The following is a 17,802-nucleotide window of genomic DNA, read 5'->3' as shown; positions in this document are numbered from 1 at the left end:
CCAAACATAATCATCCCATATCTGTGAGCCAGAGGTGAGAATCTTTTCTCTGTTAACTAGAGAGAAACAGAGGATAACAAAGAAGCCCTCTGCATAAGGGAGAATATTTACCTCCTTTTGAACAAACAAGAACCAATTCATGGAATGTAATGTCCCCATTTGGAAATAGGATTTAATAATAAATAACTAGCTTGCCGGTTCGGGTTCGGGCACCTGTTTGGGTTCGAAGAACCGGTACGCCGGTACAGCAAAATTTTGAAAAGGGGTTTGGATTCGTTTGGGTTTGCTAGTACAAAAACATGTAAAAAAAAAATTATATATATATTTTAATATTTGTGCAGCCTATAAGTATGAATTAAGATTAGCATGTCACATAGCATCATATAAACAACAAAACAAACATAAACTTGTAATCATAGCATCATGATCATACCATAATAGCATCATATAAATCAAGTTTAAAATCAAAATGACAAAATATTCAAGTATCATTGTTTCAACTTTCAACAATATAAAGTTTAATCATCAAATGGATCAGCTAATTCATCCAACTCCTCCTCCTCCTCATCCTCCTCATCATTGACATTGACATTAGATGAGCCAATGCCACTTGCACTTGCACTTGCACTGTAAGTTTGCTCACTCTCTGAGTTATCAAGTGTCAATGCAAGAAGCTAAGAAGCGGGAGCATCCAAATCAGTATGCTCTGGCTCTATATCCCACATCTTCGTTTCCCCTTGTGTGTAGTCACGTTGTTTGTAAATGTATGGAAATCAGTCTTCAACTCCTCCTATTTGATCTTGGAAGCCAAACTTTGTTCACCCTTCTTCAACCTGTTGTCAATAAACTTTTGTTTGCAACACAAATGAGGAGAAATGAGCCAAGATTATGTTTTAGAAGTCACTTTTAGGGTATAAAATTCACTTTTTACATGGCGGATTCCAAAAAAAAAAAATTGCATAAAATATGGCTTTTTGGGCCACCCAGCCGCCCGGGTTCGAACTGGTTTGATCTTGGTCCGCCCGGGTCGGAGCCAGGTTGAACCCCCACTGAGAAATTCTAACCCTGGTCAAACCAAGGCCGGACTAGACCCAAACCAGGGATCTGGACCGTACCGGATCCGAACCAGGGGTGTCTAGGGGCGAACCCGATAAGCCAGATAAATAATAATAGACATAAAATAGTAAAAATATACTATAGTATAATTAAAATTTAATTAAGTTAATGAATGATCAAAAGGCATGGAATGAAGAGTTGTGACTCTCTCAAACATGAGATATAAGAGGGAGAAGAGATCATTTGAAAAGGGATAAGGAGGAGGGAAGAAATGAATGAAGCATGTGAATCAAGGAAGGATTAATGGAAGAAGAAAGGAATGGGAAGTAGATAAGGAAGCAACTCTTCCAAAGAGCAAGAATTATGGAGGGTTGTACTATTTCGAAGGGTGGAAATTGTTATAGGTTGTGCCTCTTGCCAAAGATATAAAGGGAAGAAGGTTCATTTGAGGAAGCGAGGGAAGGGAGATCAATTTGGAGAATAATAAATCATTCTCAAAAGAAGCAATGAAAAGTGGTGACTCAATTGTTATGAAAAGAGGTGCCTCAATTCCTATGAAAGGTGGTGACTCTTCCCCCAATAAAGTATAACAGAGAGATCATTCCAAGCATTCAAGGATCAATCACTCACCAATCAATCATCTCATCAACAATCACTTAGTCATCATTATCCAATCAAAGGAATTCATTGAATCAATCATACAATACCATCGAATCAGACAGATTAGATTGAATATTAATAATTAAATGTACAGCAATTCAATTTAATACTGTACAGATTAGTTTGGTATGAGATTTCTGTAAAATAAATACTATATATATATATATATATATATATATAGATATATATATATATATATATATATATATATATATATATATATATATATCGATTAACCATGCATTGCTGTTTATGACTGCTTATATAGCATAGTGAATATTATTTGTATCCGTTCGCTACTGATTAATGATTTGCTGTTGCTTATGTCTGATTATTATATGTAAAACACATGCATAATACTGGAATTCTTTATATGTTCTGAATGATTATTAAAGTCAGCCATGGTAGAGGAAATGAGGGATTACAAGACCAGTACGGCGATGGGGTACCATTCTAGATATGCCACCTCATGGTGATGATCAAATGGTCCCATGAGGCCACGAGGGTACAAAGGGTACTTCCTTTGAGCTTAGAAGAGATGGGCTTTTGGGGCACCCTATTGTGAATACACCTCATCCCTCTATCATGGTGATTAACACATCAAGGAGTTCAATCATAGGAAGTGGGAAATGGATGGCAAGATGAGGGGGAATGGGCATAGGACACCTCACTAAGTACACCACCTCATACGGATGGCACGGGCCACATGAGGCCAAGAGGGATGGTATATCCACTCTTGGGCCTAGGGTAGAGGATCTCTACGGCACCCTATCAAGTCACCTTACCCTAGCTTCCCTAAGGTTGAATTCCATCAATAAATTAGGTATATTATATGTTTAAATTAATGTTCCTCTATTCCTTTTCTTGTTTTACTTGGAAATTGTGATTTTAGGGCAAAAACTAGGGCATTTACAAAAGGGGACATTACATGGAAGCCCACTCTTGAAGACATATCAAGTTAAGCCAAAAACCATAAAACCTACCAACAAAAAGTTCTTAGTTAAAGCACAATGTTTACCTCTTTTTTAACCAACAAGGACCAATTCATGGAAGCCCACTCTTGAAGACATTTCAAGTTAAGTCGAGCATAGTTGAAAAAATCAGACTCGGCAATAACTTGATAGTTTCAAAAAAAATTAAAACTCAAGACTCAACAAAACCTTAAGGAAAAACTCAGCAATAAATCAACAAATTTATCAAACATTTGAAAATACATAATATTTTAAATTATTCTTCAAAAACACCCATAGATAGTTGATTTGTAGAACATATTACCAATTTCTATCATACATAAACAAGGAAACGTAGGACCGCATCCCTAGGTTTTTTCAGGCCTCCCCATTTTGGGACACCCCGAGGATAGGGAGACATCCCCAAGCTATCTCCAAATTGTAGCAAAATTGAGGAAACGTCCCTGAGATGCAAGGACAAAGGGGCTTTACGTTGGGGAAGCCATCCCCACCATAAAGCCCCTCCACCACATCAAAAAAACTCAAAACATTAGGAAAAAAAACAAAAATTTATTTTCTTTTGTGGGCCCCCATACCCTACTCACCCTAAATGAGAAAAAATGGCCTAATTTCATTTCATTTCCATGTTTCATTTGTGAAAACTAAAAGAGTTGTAGCAAGGTTTAAAGGAATAGCATTTTTTAGCAAAGGATTGAAGGAACAGATGCAAAAGAGATTGAATCCAAGGCATCATTGGTAGTGGGACTACAATTTCTTCAAAGAGGTGAGTCATTTATCCTTTTATTTTATTTTTTCAATCTTTTTTCAAAGCTTAAAGCAAAAAAAATTCTAAAAAAATTTTTCATTTTTTTCGTTTAAAGTTGCATTAAATCTCAAGAAAATAACATGAGCAGCAGTGGGAAAGATTAGTGACAATGAAGTGGAAGAAATTGAAACAAATAAAAGTGCAAATGTTGAGGGTGGAGGTGAACAGACATCAAAACCATTTGAGTGCCCTTCAAAAGTCTTGAAAAAAGTATGCAAAAGGGATCTTTTAACTAAAAAAACCTCTTCTCCAACTTGTTACAGCCGTAGATACCAAAGAAAAAAATTCCGGGGAGACTAGGGTGTGGTATTATCACATTTGCAAAAAGGAGTTTGGAGGGAGCTACACAAGGGTACGGTCTCATTTTTTGTCTGCTACGGGCCATGAAGTTGAAGTTTGTCCAAAAATAAGAGGATGAGAAGAAAGGGGCTTATAGATTACACATGGAGGCGGAAATGAGGTCTCAAGGTGTGACAACGCCGGCACATTCTTCTGTAAGTGGACAATCATCTATGCCTATGCCATCCACAGTTGGTAGTACTAGTAATGAAATTGCCACATGAGGAAAGAGGAAGATTAGTGGTGGTGAGAGGCCAAGCATAGTTGAAGCTATATTTAATGTGCATGCACGAGATGCACCAAAGTCTTTCATTGCCAAATTATTTTATGCCCATGCCATCCCATTTCATGTGGCCCCTTCCTCTTATTTCAAACAATTTATCAAAGATGTAACCTCTATGGGTCCCTCATTCATACCCCCTAGAGATCATAAGTTGCGCACTACCCTCCTAGACAAAGAGCATTCTAAGGTTAATTTGCTAATGGAGGATATGAGGCAAACTTGGATCAAAACAGGTTGTTCTATTGTGATGGATGGGTGCGCTGGTATTAGACATAAGCCACTCATCAATATCATAGTCGCATGCTATGTTGGCTCTTATTTTTTTAGAGTTGTGGATTGTTCAGGGAAGCATAAGGATGCTGACTTCCAATTTAGCATTTGGAGAGATGCCAAATAGGAGGTTGGGGCCTTAAATGTTGTACAAGTGGTCACTAAGTCAACACGTGTGCGCAAATTGGTCGGTACGTAGTGGAGGATGCTTACAAGCACATCTTTTGGACTCCATGTTGCGTTCATGCATTGAAAGATATAGGAAAAATTGACTAGATGAAGCAAGTGGTGGCAAAAGCTAGAGACATTCAAATGTTTATTTGCAACCACCACACCTTACTTGCTCTCTTTAGGACATTTTCAAAGGAGTTTCTCAAATCTGTTGATGAGACAAGATATGCTAGTTACTTCATTTTGTAAGAGAGAATTCTTTAAGTGCATGAGCCTCTACAATTGATGATGGTGAATTCAAAATGGAGTAGATGGCCTAATTCAAACTCTATTGAAAAAAAAGCCATCAAACAAAAGATCCTCCATGACAATTGTTGGTCCCACTGTGAAGTAAGACATTGCTGATTTTATTAAATATTAAATTGTTGATTTTCATATTAAATTTCTAATTTTAATATTTTAATTTTATTGTACAGTTTTTCAACTTTCAAAGTTTCTAACATGTCAATTAATCTTTCTGAACTTTTTGTTTGCATTTTGCAGATATATTTTCTCTTTCATCTCACCTATTGCATATATTGTTAAATATACTAATACAAACTCTCCTATTCTTAGAGAGATATATGAAACATTTGATGGCATGCTTGAAAAAATAAAACAAGCAATTTTGGCTAAGGATCCTACTTTGGGATTAAATGAGAAACATTTTAAGCCCATTGTTAAGTAGAGGTGGAACACAATGAACACCCCGCTTCATATGGCAGTCTTTACTCTAAATCCCAAATGGTATGCACCAAGGGCAAGAAGGTTGCCTCCATGTGATGATGAAGAGGTGAAAGAAGGACTAATGAAGGCCTTCCAAATGAGTCCCTAATACTTCACACACAATGACTTGCCTTTACAAATCTTGGCGGTCCAACATTCAATAAACAAAAGGTGAGGTTGGATAGAGCTACATTAGCTCAAGCTAACCCTGTTGGATGGTGGACATGGCACAAGAAGGATGCACCACAGTTGAAGATGCTTGCCATTCGCCTCCTTTCATAGGTTGCCAGTTCCTCTGCTACAAAAAGTGTCATGTCCCCTCCTTGATCATTATATATAACCTAAATGAAGTAATTATTATTAGTTTTGTCATGTCCCCTGCTTGATCATTATATATAACCTAAATGAAATAATTATTATTAATTAATATAATAATTATCAACAAATGATTACTTGGAATCATTAAATATTTGTTTATTTATTAAATATAAATATATTATTAATTTTTTATTAATATTTATTAATTAATATTTAAATAAAATAAATATTACATATTAATAAGATAGTGATATTTAAATGTTTGATCAATAACAGTGTGTAACTGTAATTGATCAATAATAAAATAAAAAGTAAACATTCATTATCATAACAATGTAATTAGAAACAAATATAGTAATTAATAAATTCAGAAAACAAATATTCAATAAAAAGAATATATAATAGAATAGCATTCATCTTGATCAATAAATAAAGTTAATTATTAAATCAAATACCAGGTGGACTGCTGATGTCAGAGATTGTCCCCACAACAATAGACAGTGATATTCAGCAAGAGTGATAGATAATGAGTATCGGATTTAATCATTAAGGCAGCGATCATATATTTAATCTGTGTTAAGAGACGTAGCTATGACAGATTTCTAATAGTAACTTCATAGACATCGATTTGTATTTAAACTATGATTTAAAGCATGGTCGACTTCTTTACCTATTGAACAACAATTGCGGAAAAAAGTGTCAGATATTTCGGCAGGCAGCATAAGTTGAGAATCTCGTGAGTTCTTGGAAGAGATAGAGGATGTGGGGAGGATAACAATTATAATAAACAAGGATCTAATCCATATTACACGCGATTCATACCTGGTTTATAAGATTAATTATGTAGCAATCTGTATTCGAAGTCAGCGACTACACTTACACAGCGATTAGTTTGAAATGACTATTATGATAACAGCGATGAAGTATCAAACAGAGAGCCCGTACTAGCTCATGCCAACGTCTAATGATAGCAATTCATTGTCAATAGTTAGAAGATCAATGAATATAAAACGATACTGAGAAGCAATCGATGAATGAGGAAACAGTAAGGGATAACGATTATGGTATATTCCTAAAGTGTTATGCAGCGTCTAAACAGAGGCTAACAAGGTGAGTAGAGTTAACGTATGGATAGATGGCAACTAATTATCAACTAAATTAGTAATGTGAGGTACGATTAGATATGGTCACAAATAATCATTATGCACGAAGAGATACGATTTGTTATGTTGTGAAGAGATATAATTTAGGAGAGATATGTCCCTTCATTATTCAAGAGGTGCAACCCTTTATTTAGCAAGTTATAAGGGGAAGAACCAGGAAGTAGGATTGGGGGGATATAAAAATAGATAAAAGAGGAAAAAATATAATATCTGGCAGCCATCGATCAGATCAGATCAGATCAGATCAGAACTGTTATTAAGTTACAGGCAGTAATATCTTTGTTTTGGGTGGTATGCATGCGGATGTGCTTAATATGAATGCTTATTATATATGATGCATAATAATGTACTTATGTAGAATTTAGTAATAATATAATTATAGAAAATAATATAAAGATTGTAACTACTATAATATTTTATAAGAACTATTCGACAGTGAAAAATAATATAGTATAGTACTATCTGAAAATAAATATATATATATATATATAGAAATAATAATTTGAAGGAGCAAGTAAATCTGAGGTTATAAATCAGATTGAAATATCACTTCAATATCAGAAAGAAGATTATATCATCACCAATAGGATTCATGTTAAGATAGTTTTGTCTCCTAATCTATTTAGTTTTAAGTCATAAGTATGTTGAGATAGATTAATTATGGTTAAAATAGGCCTAAACCTACTAGGGGGCATTACAAAGAGGAATTGGTCCACAAATCGCTTTATTCACTCCATCAAGAGGAATAGACTTATCTCTAAACGAACAGAGAAGCTAGTGGTTGTGCATAGTGCTCTTTGACTTGAGGATTGTTAAACTCCATCTTTACAATGGGATGTTGATCTCGAAGACGTGGCCCAAATTAATGAGGAGGCACTAGAGAGATTGGTTGGGTTTCCGTTGGATGAGGCCGACCTTCATAGTGGTAGTGACTTAGAGGACGACTCCGATTTTGATGCATTGTTGAAAGATGCAGAAGTGTACTTACTTTTTTCATATTTTGAATTTTCATATTGTAATTGAAACTGAAAATGAAACTTGTAGTCATTGGGCATTTTGTAGTAAGTTTGTAACTTGTATGCTATTTTTTGATATCACATGCATATTGACAATGAGTTATGAGAGCAAGATGAATTAATTTTTCGTATTTGTTAATTTGTTTGACTTTGACTCTCAAGTGCACTTTCAATTTAGCACGAATGTTATGTATAAAGGTTCTAGAATGTATATCTGAATATTTTATCAATGTTACCATATGAATATTTAATATTTCCCTATATATTTTAAATTTTCCCTATTTTTAATATAGTCATCCCCTTTGCCATCCCCTAGCCATCCCCAAAAATGGTATGAATGATTGGGTACTCGAAAACATGTCCCCCCATCCCCTACCATCCCTATCCTAAAAACTTGGGGTAACATAGTATATAAATCAAAATTTGAGTTTAATACATATCATAGACCAAAAAATACAAGTTCAACCTCTGAGTACATATGAATTCAAGTTTCGAGATCAATGAAAATCATAAATTGTTTCAAGTGTAATCCTTGGTTGCATTTGACCATGTAGGAACAAGCGTGACACTTTCAAATGAGACTGTACACATTTTTGAGTCATTTGTGTAGAACACTTGTATTATTTTAAGGTTGTGAATAAAAAACAAAAAGTACATATATTAAATTTTGATTTTTTATAAAATTTTATCTCATTATTAATTTTGAATAATGTAAAAAAAATCAAAATATATATATAATTGTAATTTATAACAAAAATATAAATAACGATAACAAAATATGTGGTTAAAAATTGAAAAAAAAAACATGTTAGAAACTAAAACTTCTCGAATAGAATAGAAATTATTAAATTATGGAACTGGTAGTATATATATTTCAATTTTTATTGGGATTCATATGGTTGCATTTTTGTAAGTGCAGCTAAAAAATCTATTTTGCATGTCATTTCCCATCGTGCCCTAATTGCACTTCGCATTTGTAAAACATGCCATGAAATGACTTGAAATTGTTGTAAAATGTAGATTGCTTACCATGATTTTGTTTTAATCTTTATTTGGGTGATTTTTTCGCAGGTTTCAAAGGAAAAGTCACACACTCTAGACAAGTTTTCTAAAAAATCGCCACGAGTTTGCATAAAAATCGGCTGAGTTTTTGTGCGAATTACTCACCACTTGTTTTGGCACACGAGTAATGTAATGTCCCCACTTTGAAATAGAATTTAATTGTGAATATTAATAAATAAAATAAAATATAAATTAAAATATAAAAAAGAATATAATTAAATATAATTAAATATTTAATTAAGTTAATGAATGGTCAAAAGGAATGAAATGATAAGTTGTGACACCCAAATGAGGTATAAAAGGGGGAAGAGAACTCATTTGAGGGGGTAATTTGGGAATCTGAAGTGCAGATCTGATTGTGAAAGGTTGTGTCCCTTCCCAAAAAACAAAAGAGATCATACCCCTGACACCTTTAATAGAAGATATCCCTCACTTATTAATTCTTAATTAAAGAAGTATCAGTATAAATAAAAACAATTATTAAAATATGAATTAAACAAATCGCTAAAAAGTAACAACTATGCTTCATGTTTTTTATTTTTCTGGATTCAACTGTGTGAGTTTTTACGTTGCCAGATCAAACACCGTGATCCATCCTCAGAACAAGAGAGCAAATAAGAGAGCAAAAGAACAGAATGTTATTTTTCTCTTTTTAACTTGGCTTCCTCACTTTTTATGTTGACCTCTAAAAGAATAGTTTAAGAGTTAATATTGTTAAACACTCGTGACAATTTACGATATAACACGATTCGAAAGGGAATTAACAAAAATCAATGTCATGAAAATGGGCACGAACTAAAATAAACTATAGGATTTATTATTGAACAACGAATATTTTTCCTTCTTATCATTCCATGTCCCACTGCGAAAGTAGATCGACCAACTCTAGTCTTGGCAGAAACTTTCGAGCGGAGAGAACGCGTCGTTCGTATCATATTCGTACAAACACAGGACTCTGCCAACTATTGGTAGCTGAAACATCCTCCCCTCAAAAGGAATAAAATATTCTAACTCACCAAGAAGCTCTTCTACTTGAAGGTGGAATGCAAATCATTTCAAAAATATTTTTTCTGCAAAACCGAGCAGAATTAGCAATTTTGAATGAAATAATTCTCTATTGGCATGGACCGGTCTTTCCTCTTGGAAAAATCACTAGTAGCTAAAATGTCTCAAGTTCTACAACACGTAATTTTTTGAGACAAAAGTCTACACAATAATGGCTGAGAGATGGAGATAGGAACAAAAAATACTTTCACAACTCCACAAAACATATGAGATTAGTCAATCAAATCTCCTCCATCTCCTCCAGGGATGGAAACATAATGACAGGTCCTCTAGATATCAGAAATGAAGCTGTCTGGTTTTTTGAGAACCTCCGCAGCTGCAAGGATGCATTCGATTTGAGAAGCCATATTATAATGCTCAAAAATATTCTTCCTCTAATAACTGCTAATCGACAGGGTGCTCAAATGGCCACTATTACTGAACACAAAATAATATTGGTCTATTACAAATGCTTCTGAACAAAGCCCCTAGTCCTGATGGCACATTTTTCTAAAACATGTTCAGACGTGGTTACAAAGGATGTGTTATGCAGAAAAAGAATCATGTCACTCCAAACATATCCTCTGGGATCTCAACTTACACCTTCATTGCTCGTATTCCAAAGAAATCAGCACCCGCCTGCTATAATTATTTCCACCCAATGTCTCTGTAGAAGATTACTGCTAAAGCAATGGCTAATCAATTGAAAGTTATTCTTCCTTTAATTTCACCTGAACAAGGCAGTTGCAGAAGGAAATCAGGAATAGTTATCACACCTGAAGTCATTCATTCAGTTGAGGCAAGCTGAATCTAAAGCACAATAGCAAAATTGGACATCAGCAAGGCATATAACAGATTGGATTATTTCAAACTCTAGAACATTTTGGTTTTAATTTGGAATGCCAAAAGTGGATCTTCAATTGTATATCCACCCCTAGATACTTCATTCTTAGAAATGGGTGCTGGCTTCTTTGAACCTACCAAAGGTATATGACTAGTATAGATATCTTAAATACATCTATCTAAAGAAATGCCGATAGATATCAATTGAAACTATTTTATTTACCTTAAAATTATTTTATATCATTTTAAATTATATTTACTATATATAAAAATATTTAAATTATACTGTATTAACATTATTTATTTTTTCTCAGATACAATTTTTTTATTCAATCATTGACATCTAGTTTCTTATATTTAAATTTTAAACTACTTATCATTGTTCAAAAAAAATCATTAAAAATTAACAAAAAAAATAATATATAGTTTTTTAAGGAAAATTTTAATTATGAAATGCTGGATTATTTTTAAATATCTTTGTTTTTATTTTATATTTATATATCTATCTAAAATTTATAATTTTAATGAGGGTATATTTTTTTTAATATGGTGTTTACTTAAATCTCTTAAATTTATAATTAATATTTGGCATGTGAATGGTTGTCAAATTTAAGCTAAAAGATAAAGTTAACATTAACACAGTCACACTCCACCCCTTGCTGCCATTGTAGAATGGCTATCAGCATTAACAAGGTCTTTCCTCCTTCCTGTTCATCCTTGTGGCAGAAGCATTAGGCAGATACAGTGGAGCAGCAAACAGACTTGAAAGATGGAGAGGTATTTATGTAACGGACAGGATCAATGCTATCACACACCAACAATTTGTGGATGATGACATTCTTTTCAAAAAAGCAACTCTTTTTGGAAGCTGAGACAATCAAGGAAGTCCTCTCAAAGTATTTAGCTACTTAAGTAAAATCATTTATGAAAACAAATCAAGAATTTTCTCTTTTAACATTTCTCCTATTCATCAAGGTCATATTGCAAATCTTCTATTCAGATAGAAGAGCTCCCTAGCAAATATCTTGGTGTTCCACTTTTTGTTGATGCTGGAAACTGGAAAGGCTCCCCTTTGGAAGAAGTTCATTGATTCTTTTCAAACCAAACTCAGCTCATGGAAAGGAAAATGGTTATCATTAGCTAGCCAACTTTTAATGACAAAATCTATTTTGGCTGCCCTTCCCAATTTTTTTAATGTTGGCCCTTTAAGCTCCTCAGGTATCATCAAAAAAATAAAAATGATCATGCAAGATTTTCTATGGAATAATATGAAGAGAAACAGAAAATCCCCTTGGTTGCTTGGGATAACTTTGCACTCCCGAGGACAAGGAAGGCGCAAGCTTATGAAGCCTTAAGTTTAGAATCAAGCCTTGGGAATCAAACTTCCATCTTGCCTTTAAAATGCTTTCCTAGGGTTTCTACAATTGTTTCCATCTTTGGCAGCACTGCACTTCTGCATGTCATGTGTAAATGAGACTCTTGGAGAGGTTTTTATAGCGCTCAGATGTCACTTGGAGATTCATGCCTTTTAGGTCTAGGAGGGAAAGTGACCCACATCTCTTTGCCTTATCCTCTGGATACGCCTTCAAATTTCAAAAATTCTCTATTCTAACAGTGTCACTTAATTTTTCTTATTAATTCCATCTTATTTTGGCATGATGTCAAATTCAACCGTCTTTCTCCACACCTCTTTTCTTCATTAAAACATCAACGTATAAGTTCAAAAGCATGAAAGCATAAATAAGAACTTGACCCACTCCCATGATGAGTAAAGTAGTATATGTTTATCAAATGATAATTTGAGGTGGCAACCAGGTCATTCCTATCAAAAAAGTTCAAGCATACTGAAACATTTACTTCAATAAAAACAGACTGATGTGACAGGTATAAGAAGATCAGATTGCATACCAACGTCTAAAAATCAAAAAGAAAGATTGAATAGCTCAAACTTTTGAAAAGAACAAAAATAATACTATATGGGTGACATCACATAAATAGATTCACAAAAACCATTGTCAATTACCTGTTTATAAATAGTACTTGTGCCAGAACCCTCATATCCCAGCAATAAAAGTTTCTGAACTTTCTTCTGCTCTAAGTATTCTGGAATGGATCTATTTGACTGATTATTCATATCTTCTGGTCCAACAACAGCATTGCCACGAGGTGCAGGTAACGACAGAAAAGAGCAATATAGTCGTATTACTGCCTGCTTGGCAAAGGTTCCTTCCTAGAAAAGGTTAAAAATTATTAAGCATATTTGAAAATATTCAGCATTAAACAGGCAGAGGCAGAGAAAATATTTGCAAGCAAGAGATCATTCAAATTCATAGAAAGATACACATACCTTTCCCCATATGTTTCCTTTGGGTTTATTCTGACCTTCCTCTCGGTATGTGCCATCTGAATCCACCCAAAAGTGAGGTTTGTCCGCACACGGTACACCTGCCCACTGTGATTTCAAAAGTTAAAAAGAATTTGAACTGAAATAAAAATTAGGTTTCTTTCTGCTCTTATTTTGAAAAGTAAGCATCTTACACTTAGTTCAAATTGAATGCAATGTAAAACATGGCAATGTTTGGCACAGGTGGAAGATTGGTCTTGGTAGATAATTTTAATTTATTTTTGAGAGATGTTATAGTAGGAGAGAATTAATTAAAAGAAAAATGCAGAAATAGTGACCATTTGAAACTTCAAAAAAGAGTTCAAGTTGAAAAAGAAACAGACATTTGTCTGGTCTTCTTTATAAATTTAGGCATCTTGCACTTAGTTGAAATTGGATACCATACAAAAAAATGGCAATGTTTGACACTGGTAGAAGATTTGTCCCAGTATTTATTTATTTATTAGATCATGTTATGGTAGGAGAGACTTGGTTGAAAGCAAAATGCCGAAATGGTGACATTTGAAACTTGTAAGCCTGTTCTTGATAGTTGTTGTTTGTTTTGCGCTCCTTTCTTTTTAATTGCTTATCCTTCTTTCCAACAAGTATAGAAGCATTCATAGATAACTGATAAGGTATAATGAAATTGACTGCTCTTTAAATAGGAATTCAAACTAATTCAACTTCAAGAGAAATTATTCAATGATAATTGTCATTGGATTACAAAATGTAAGGCACTTGATGTAGGACTTACAATAAAAAGATAACACAGAAACCAAATAAATGCTCCCAAACAGAACGAAAAGGTAACATATTCAGAAACCATTTCAACAAAAATACATAATAAAGATAAAAGCATAAAGCACTTCATACGTAGACCTGACCAGACAATAAGATGATTCGGTTAAACTTAAGATTCATTAAAAAATTACTTAGATAGAAGCAAAAAACAAATATTTGGAAGTGGAAAAAAAAAGAAGATAAAATTTGAAAACAATAACTGATATAAAATGAAAGGGCCTAAAGGGCCTCTCAAGAATAGAGTCTAGTTGTTGAAATTTGATGATCACCTTGAGCATTTTGAGCTCAATTTTACTTATTTCTCGTCCGTTCATATAAACATGTGTATTGCCGCTACTAGCGTCAGCTTGAAGATCTCCACCAACATTCAAGTGTGCGCTTATGATTTGGTCTGGTTTCTGTCCTTCCTGTTTCATGGGGCAAACAGTAAATGAGAACCCAAATCAATTGAACTTTACTCCCTTCAAATCTTTAAATTCAATCTTAGTCAGTATAGGAAAAATTATCAGGGTTATCTACAGGAAAAGATTGTTCACCTTGCCCCAAAGACCAGATACTTTATCATACCAGTATCGCCCAGGCTTCAATTTGCGGGGTGGATTAGGACAACCAAGTAAAATGACCATTTGTTCTGGCCAGAGTTGCTTTCCATTAACAAATAAATATTCTGGTTGCAGCCGATTTGCTGGGCATTCTTTCTCAGCCTTCATGATTTGTTGAATTTCCAAGGGACTAAACAAGCGACTCAATATTCTGGAGCATTTACCCAAGCTTGACCGCCTGGACTCATCAATAGGCCGGCCAATGCAGCGTAAACATTTGCGCCCTTCAGGCATCGAGCCCATTGCCCTGAGGATACAATTGCCACAATATTTGGCATTACAAACCAGGCATGCTTCTTTCTCCTTCAACCGATTCCCTTTCAGACATCTATAGCACATTCCTTTCTTCCTGTGTGGCTTGGCAATTCCATCATCATTTTCTGGCATGCCTACAACAAACCCATTTAAAGTAGGCACCATATGGTTCTCTGAAGAATTCAGATGGCCTGAACCTGTATTGTCTAATTCCATTTCTTCAGTATCCCCAAATCTTACTGCTCCTACTTTCTTTGCATCCTCGTGAACTATGTTAACTGATCCAGAAGGTGAACCATGAAGTGCAGCGGGAGAGGATTCATCTGAATCAGATGAAAGAACCCGAGAAGAATCTATAGCAAGTGAAGACCTACCCTCTGCTCTTGAATCTGATCTTGCTTTGGATTCTGGAAAGTCTCTCAATATAGTTTCAGGTGCCAGTGGTGTGCCTGAAGAATTGTAATGGCCTGAACCAGTACCCTCCAGTTCCCTTTCTTCAGTATTTTCTGATATAACTGCTTGTCCTTTGTTTGAATTCTTATCAACAGAGTCAAGTGATTCATCAGGTGAACCGTGAAATGGAGAAGGTATGGATTGATCACAATCAGATGAAACAGGCTCAGTGGAAACTGCTGTATGTGAAGATATCTCGACTTCTCCCGAATTTGATCTTGCTTTTGATTCTAGAAGGCCTGAAGTCGATGCATTTAAATTTTCCCCAGCATTACCAGAATTTGATGGTAGTTGAGGTTCATCTATAATAGGTATCCTACTATTTCCAGCATCATGAGGATCCTGGCCTGCAGTACCATTTACTTCTGAATATATAGTGGTCTTCTCCATACTCTCTCCCACCTCATTAGTTTCCAATTGTGGGTCCGTTTCCACGCATAATTCCTTAACTGACTGCACATGTTCTCCCAGGCTAGCAAACTCTTGTCCCGGATTGGCTTTATCCTCAGGGTTATCCTCAATGAATGTTTCGTATTTTCCGGCATTATGAGATTCCAAATGTGGGTGGACTTTCTCCACGGACAGTTTCCTGGGAAACTTCATCCGACCTCGAGCACCATCGGATTCCAATTCCAAGAGTTTTGAGGACTTATTTGCTCCAGCATTTTCTGAATCTAACTGTTGGCTTCCATCGGTTCTAGGTGTACCACTGATCGCGCCATCATCACCATCAGCAATCCCAGACGCAAAGCTGGGAGAAAGTGACAAATTTGGTCCTCCGTGCACAGTGGAGGCTGGTGATGAATCACCAGCAGATTTCGGAGAAACTGTAGAATCAGGTGACTTTGGAGAGTCTGGATTTTCTATATCAGAAGGCTTCCGTTTGAATATCATTTTGGAAAAAGTCTTTCCCAAAGCAAAATTACTCTTATCAGGCTGAAAATTTGTTGTTGAGTGATTAATTTTAACTGGGGATGCATTTTGTATCGGTTGGATAACAGGCAACTGTGGTGAGTCAATTACTGGCCCTGCAACAGCTGCAGTGGGAATTTGTCTAGCATCCACTGGATCAACTTCCGGTATCTCGTACGAAACAGGCGGGCCTTGATACTCCATGGCAAATGAATAATCCAGCTCTTCCTGATTAGGTATCCGTGCCCCGGCAGGCAGCATCTTTCTCAGAAGCTCCTGCCATGACTTCTCATCTATTGACATACTGTCTGCCATTCCTCTCAATTCCCAAAGGACTCCCTTACAATTATAGAATAAACATTTGGGTTCCAAAAGCAGAGTTTCGGAACAAGTTCAAGACCTTTCCACAACAGGGTATCAAAATTCAACACCTCTCCAACCTAGGGTTTCATAACTGAGCTTGATGATCAACCATCTTTCCAACTTAGGGTTTCATAACAGGTTTCCATGCAATACATAAATTAATAAGGAATCAGCAGAAAGCCCACCTTAGAATCCGTCGACAACAAATTAAGTGAAAAGTTCGCTACCGCAAGACTTCAAAAGAGTACAGCCATGAGAACCAAGGAGCTCCTGCCACCCGGTTTCAAAATCAACTACATAGAATTGCAATTCCAGAAGCCTCGGTACAATCTAAGGGGTCCCAACGTTGACTGCACCTATAAATTGAAAAATACAAAGAAAACAGACTTGTAATATAATTTTCTGATCACTGCTTTCAAATTGTTTATACCCGATTGGGCTTACCTGCCATAAAGACCAGAATTGTGGAGGGAAGTGGTGTTGCAGAAGAAGAAATGCAATGCAATGCAATATTGTTGAAATGAAGATAAGTAAAAGAGGTAAAAGGAAAATGTAGTCTGACCCAGTCGAGCGTGGAGAGGGAGGAGGAGAGGGCCTACCACAGCAGCCTCTCTCAACGCGTCCACCCCGTCAGCCAGAGGCGGCCTACTTCGTTCAAGCTGCCATGGACTATTATCATATTTTACTCCATAGATTATTGCTATTGACTACAAAGCTGGTCAAAGCCTGACGAAATAAATGGGTTCTATTTATTTGGCATATAAGCTACTGGTTTCATGGATGGGATTCCTATTATATCTTAGAGTTGATTAGGAGTTCTATAGATTTTGGAGTACTAGTAAGCTTTAACTTTCAACTTTAAAGCTCTAAACAAAGTTGATGTTTAAAAAATTAGATTATTGGTATTGACTACAAAAGTGGTCAATGCCTCACAAAATAAACTGGTGCTAATTGTTTTGCAATGGAAGGGATTCTATAGATTGTGTAGTAATAAGTTTAAATTTTTTATTTTTAAGTTCAAAATAAAGTTAATAAAAAAATGTTTTAAAAGGTAATTAAAAATATTATTTTTATTTTTATTTTTATTTTTATTTTAATTTTTAATATTGTATTAGCATGGTGTGATGATTAAGTTGGGTGTTCTTGTTCTTATCATTAGCATATCTATATTTTTAAAAATTTATGTAAAATACGTCAATGGATATCAATTTTTAAAAATAAAATTAAAGTAAAGCAATTAATCTTTATCTAGCACACCCATTTGCTA

General features: G+C 35.0%; 1 protein-coding gene across 3 annotated transcripts in view; it reads right to left on the bottom strand.

Annotated features, from left to right (window-relative positions):
* Window positions 1-17,303, bottom strand: part of LOC131077316 (extra-large guanine nucleotide-binding protein 3) — a 41,350-nt gene extending 24,047 nt beyond the window's left edge. Inside the window, exons 1-5 of one of the 3 annotated variants that reach the window (XM_058014785.2) lie at window positions 16,980-17,303; window positions 14,487-16,805; window positions 14,220-14,357; window positions 13,114-13,218; window positions 12,790-12,996 (exon numbers count right to left, since the gene is read on the bottom strand). In XM_058014785.2, the coding sequence (XP_057870768.2) occupies window positions 12,790-12,996; window positions 13,114-13,218; window positions 14,220-14,357; window positions 14,487-16,487 (2,451 nt within the window). In that variant the 5' untranslated portion in view covers window positions 16,488-16,805; window positions 16,980-17,303. Of the gene's footprint in view, window positions 1-12,789; window positions 12,997-13,113; window positions 13,219-14,219; window positions 14,358-14,486; window positions 16,892-16,979 lie in introns of all 3 variants that reach the window. The other 2 variants (XM_058014784.2, XM_058014786.2) reach the window with 2 other exon arrangements.
* Between the last annotated feature and the right edge of the window lie 499 nt (window positions 17,304-17,802).

This window comes from Cryptomeria japonica, chromosome 6 (genome assembly GCF_030272615.1).
Source record: "Cryptomeria japonica chromosome 6, Sugi_1.0, whole genome shotgun sequence".
NCBI classification, from domain to species: domain Eukaryota; kingdom Viridiplantae; phylum Streptophyta; class Pinopsida; order Cupressales; family Cupressaceae; genus Cryptomeria; species Cryptomeria japonica.
This window is presented reverse-complemented; position numbering and strand designations above follow the sequence as displayed.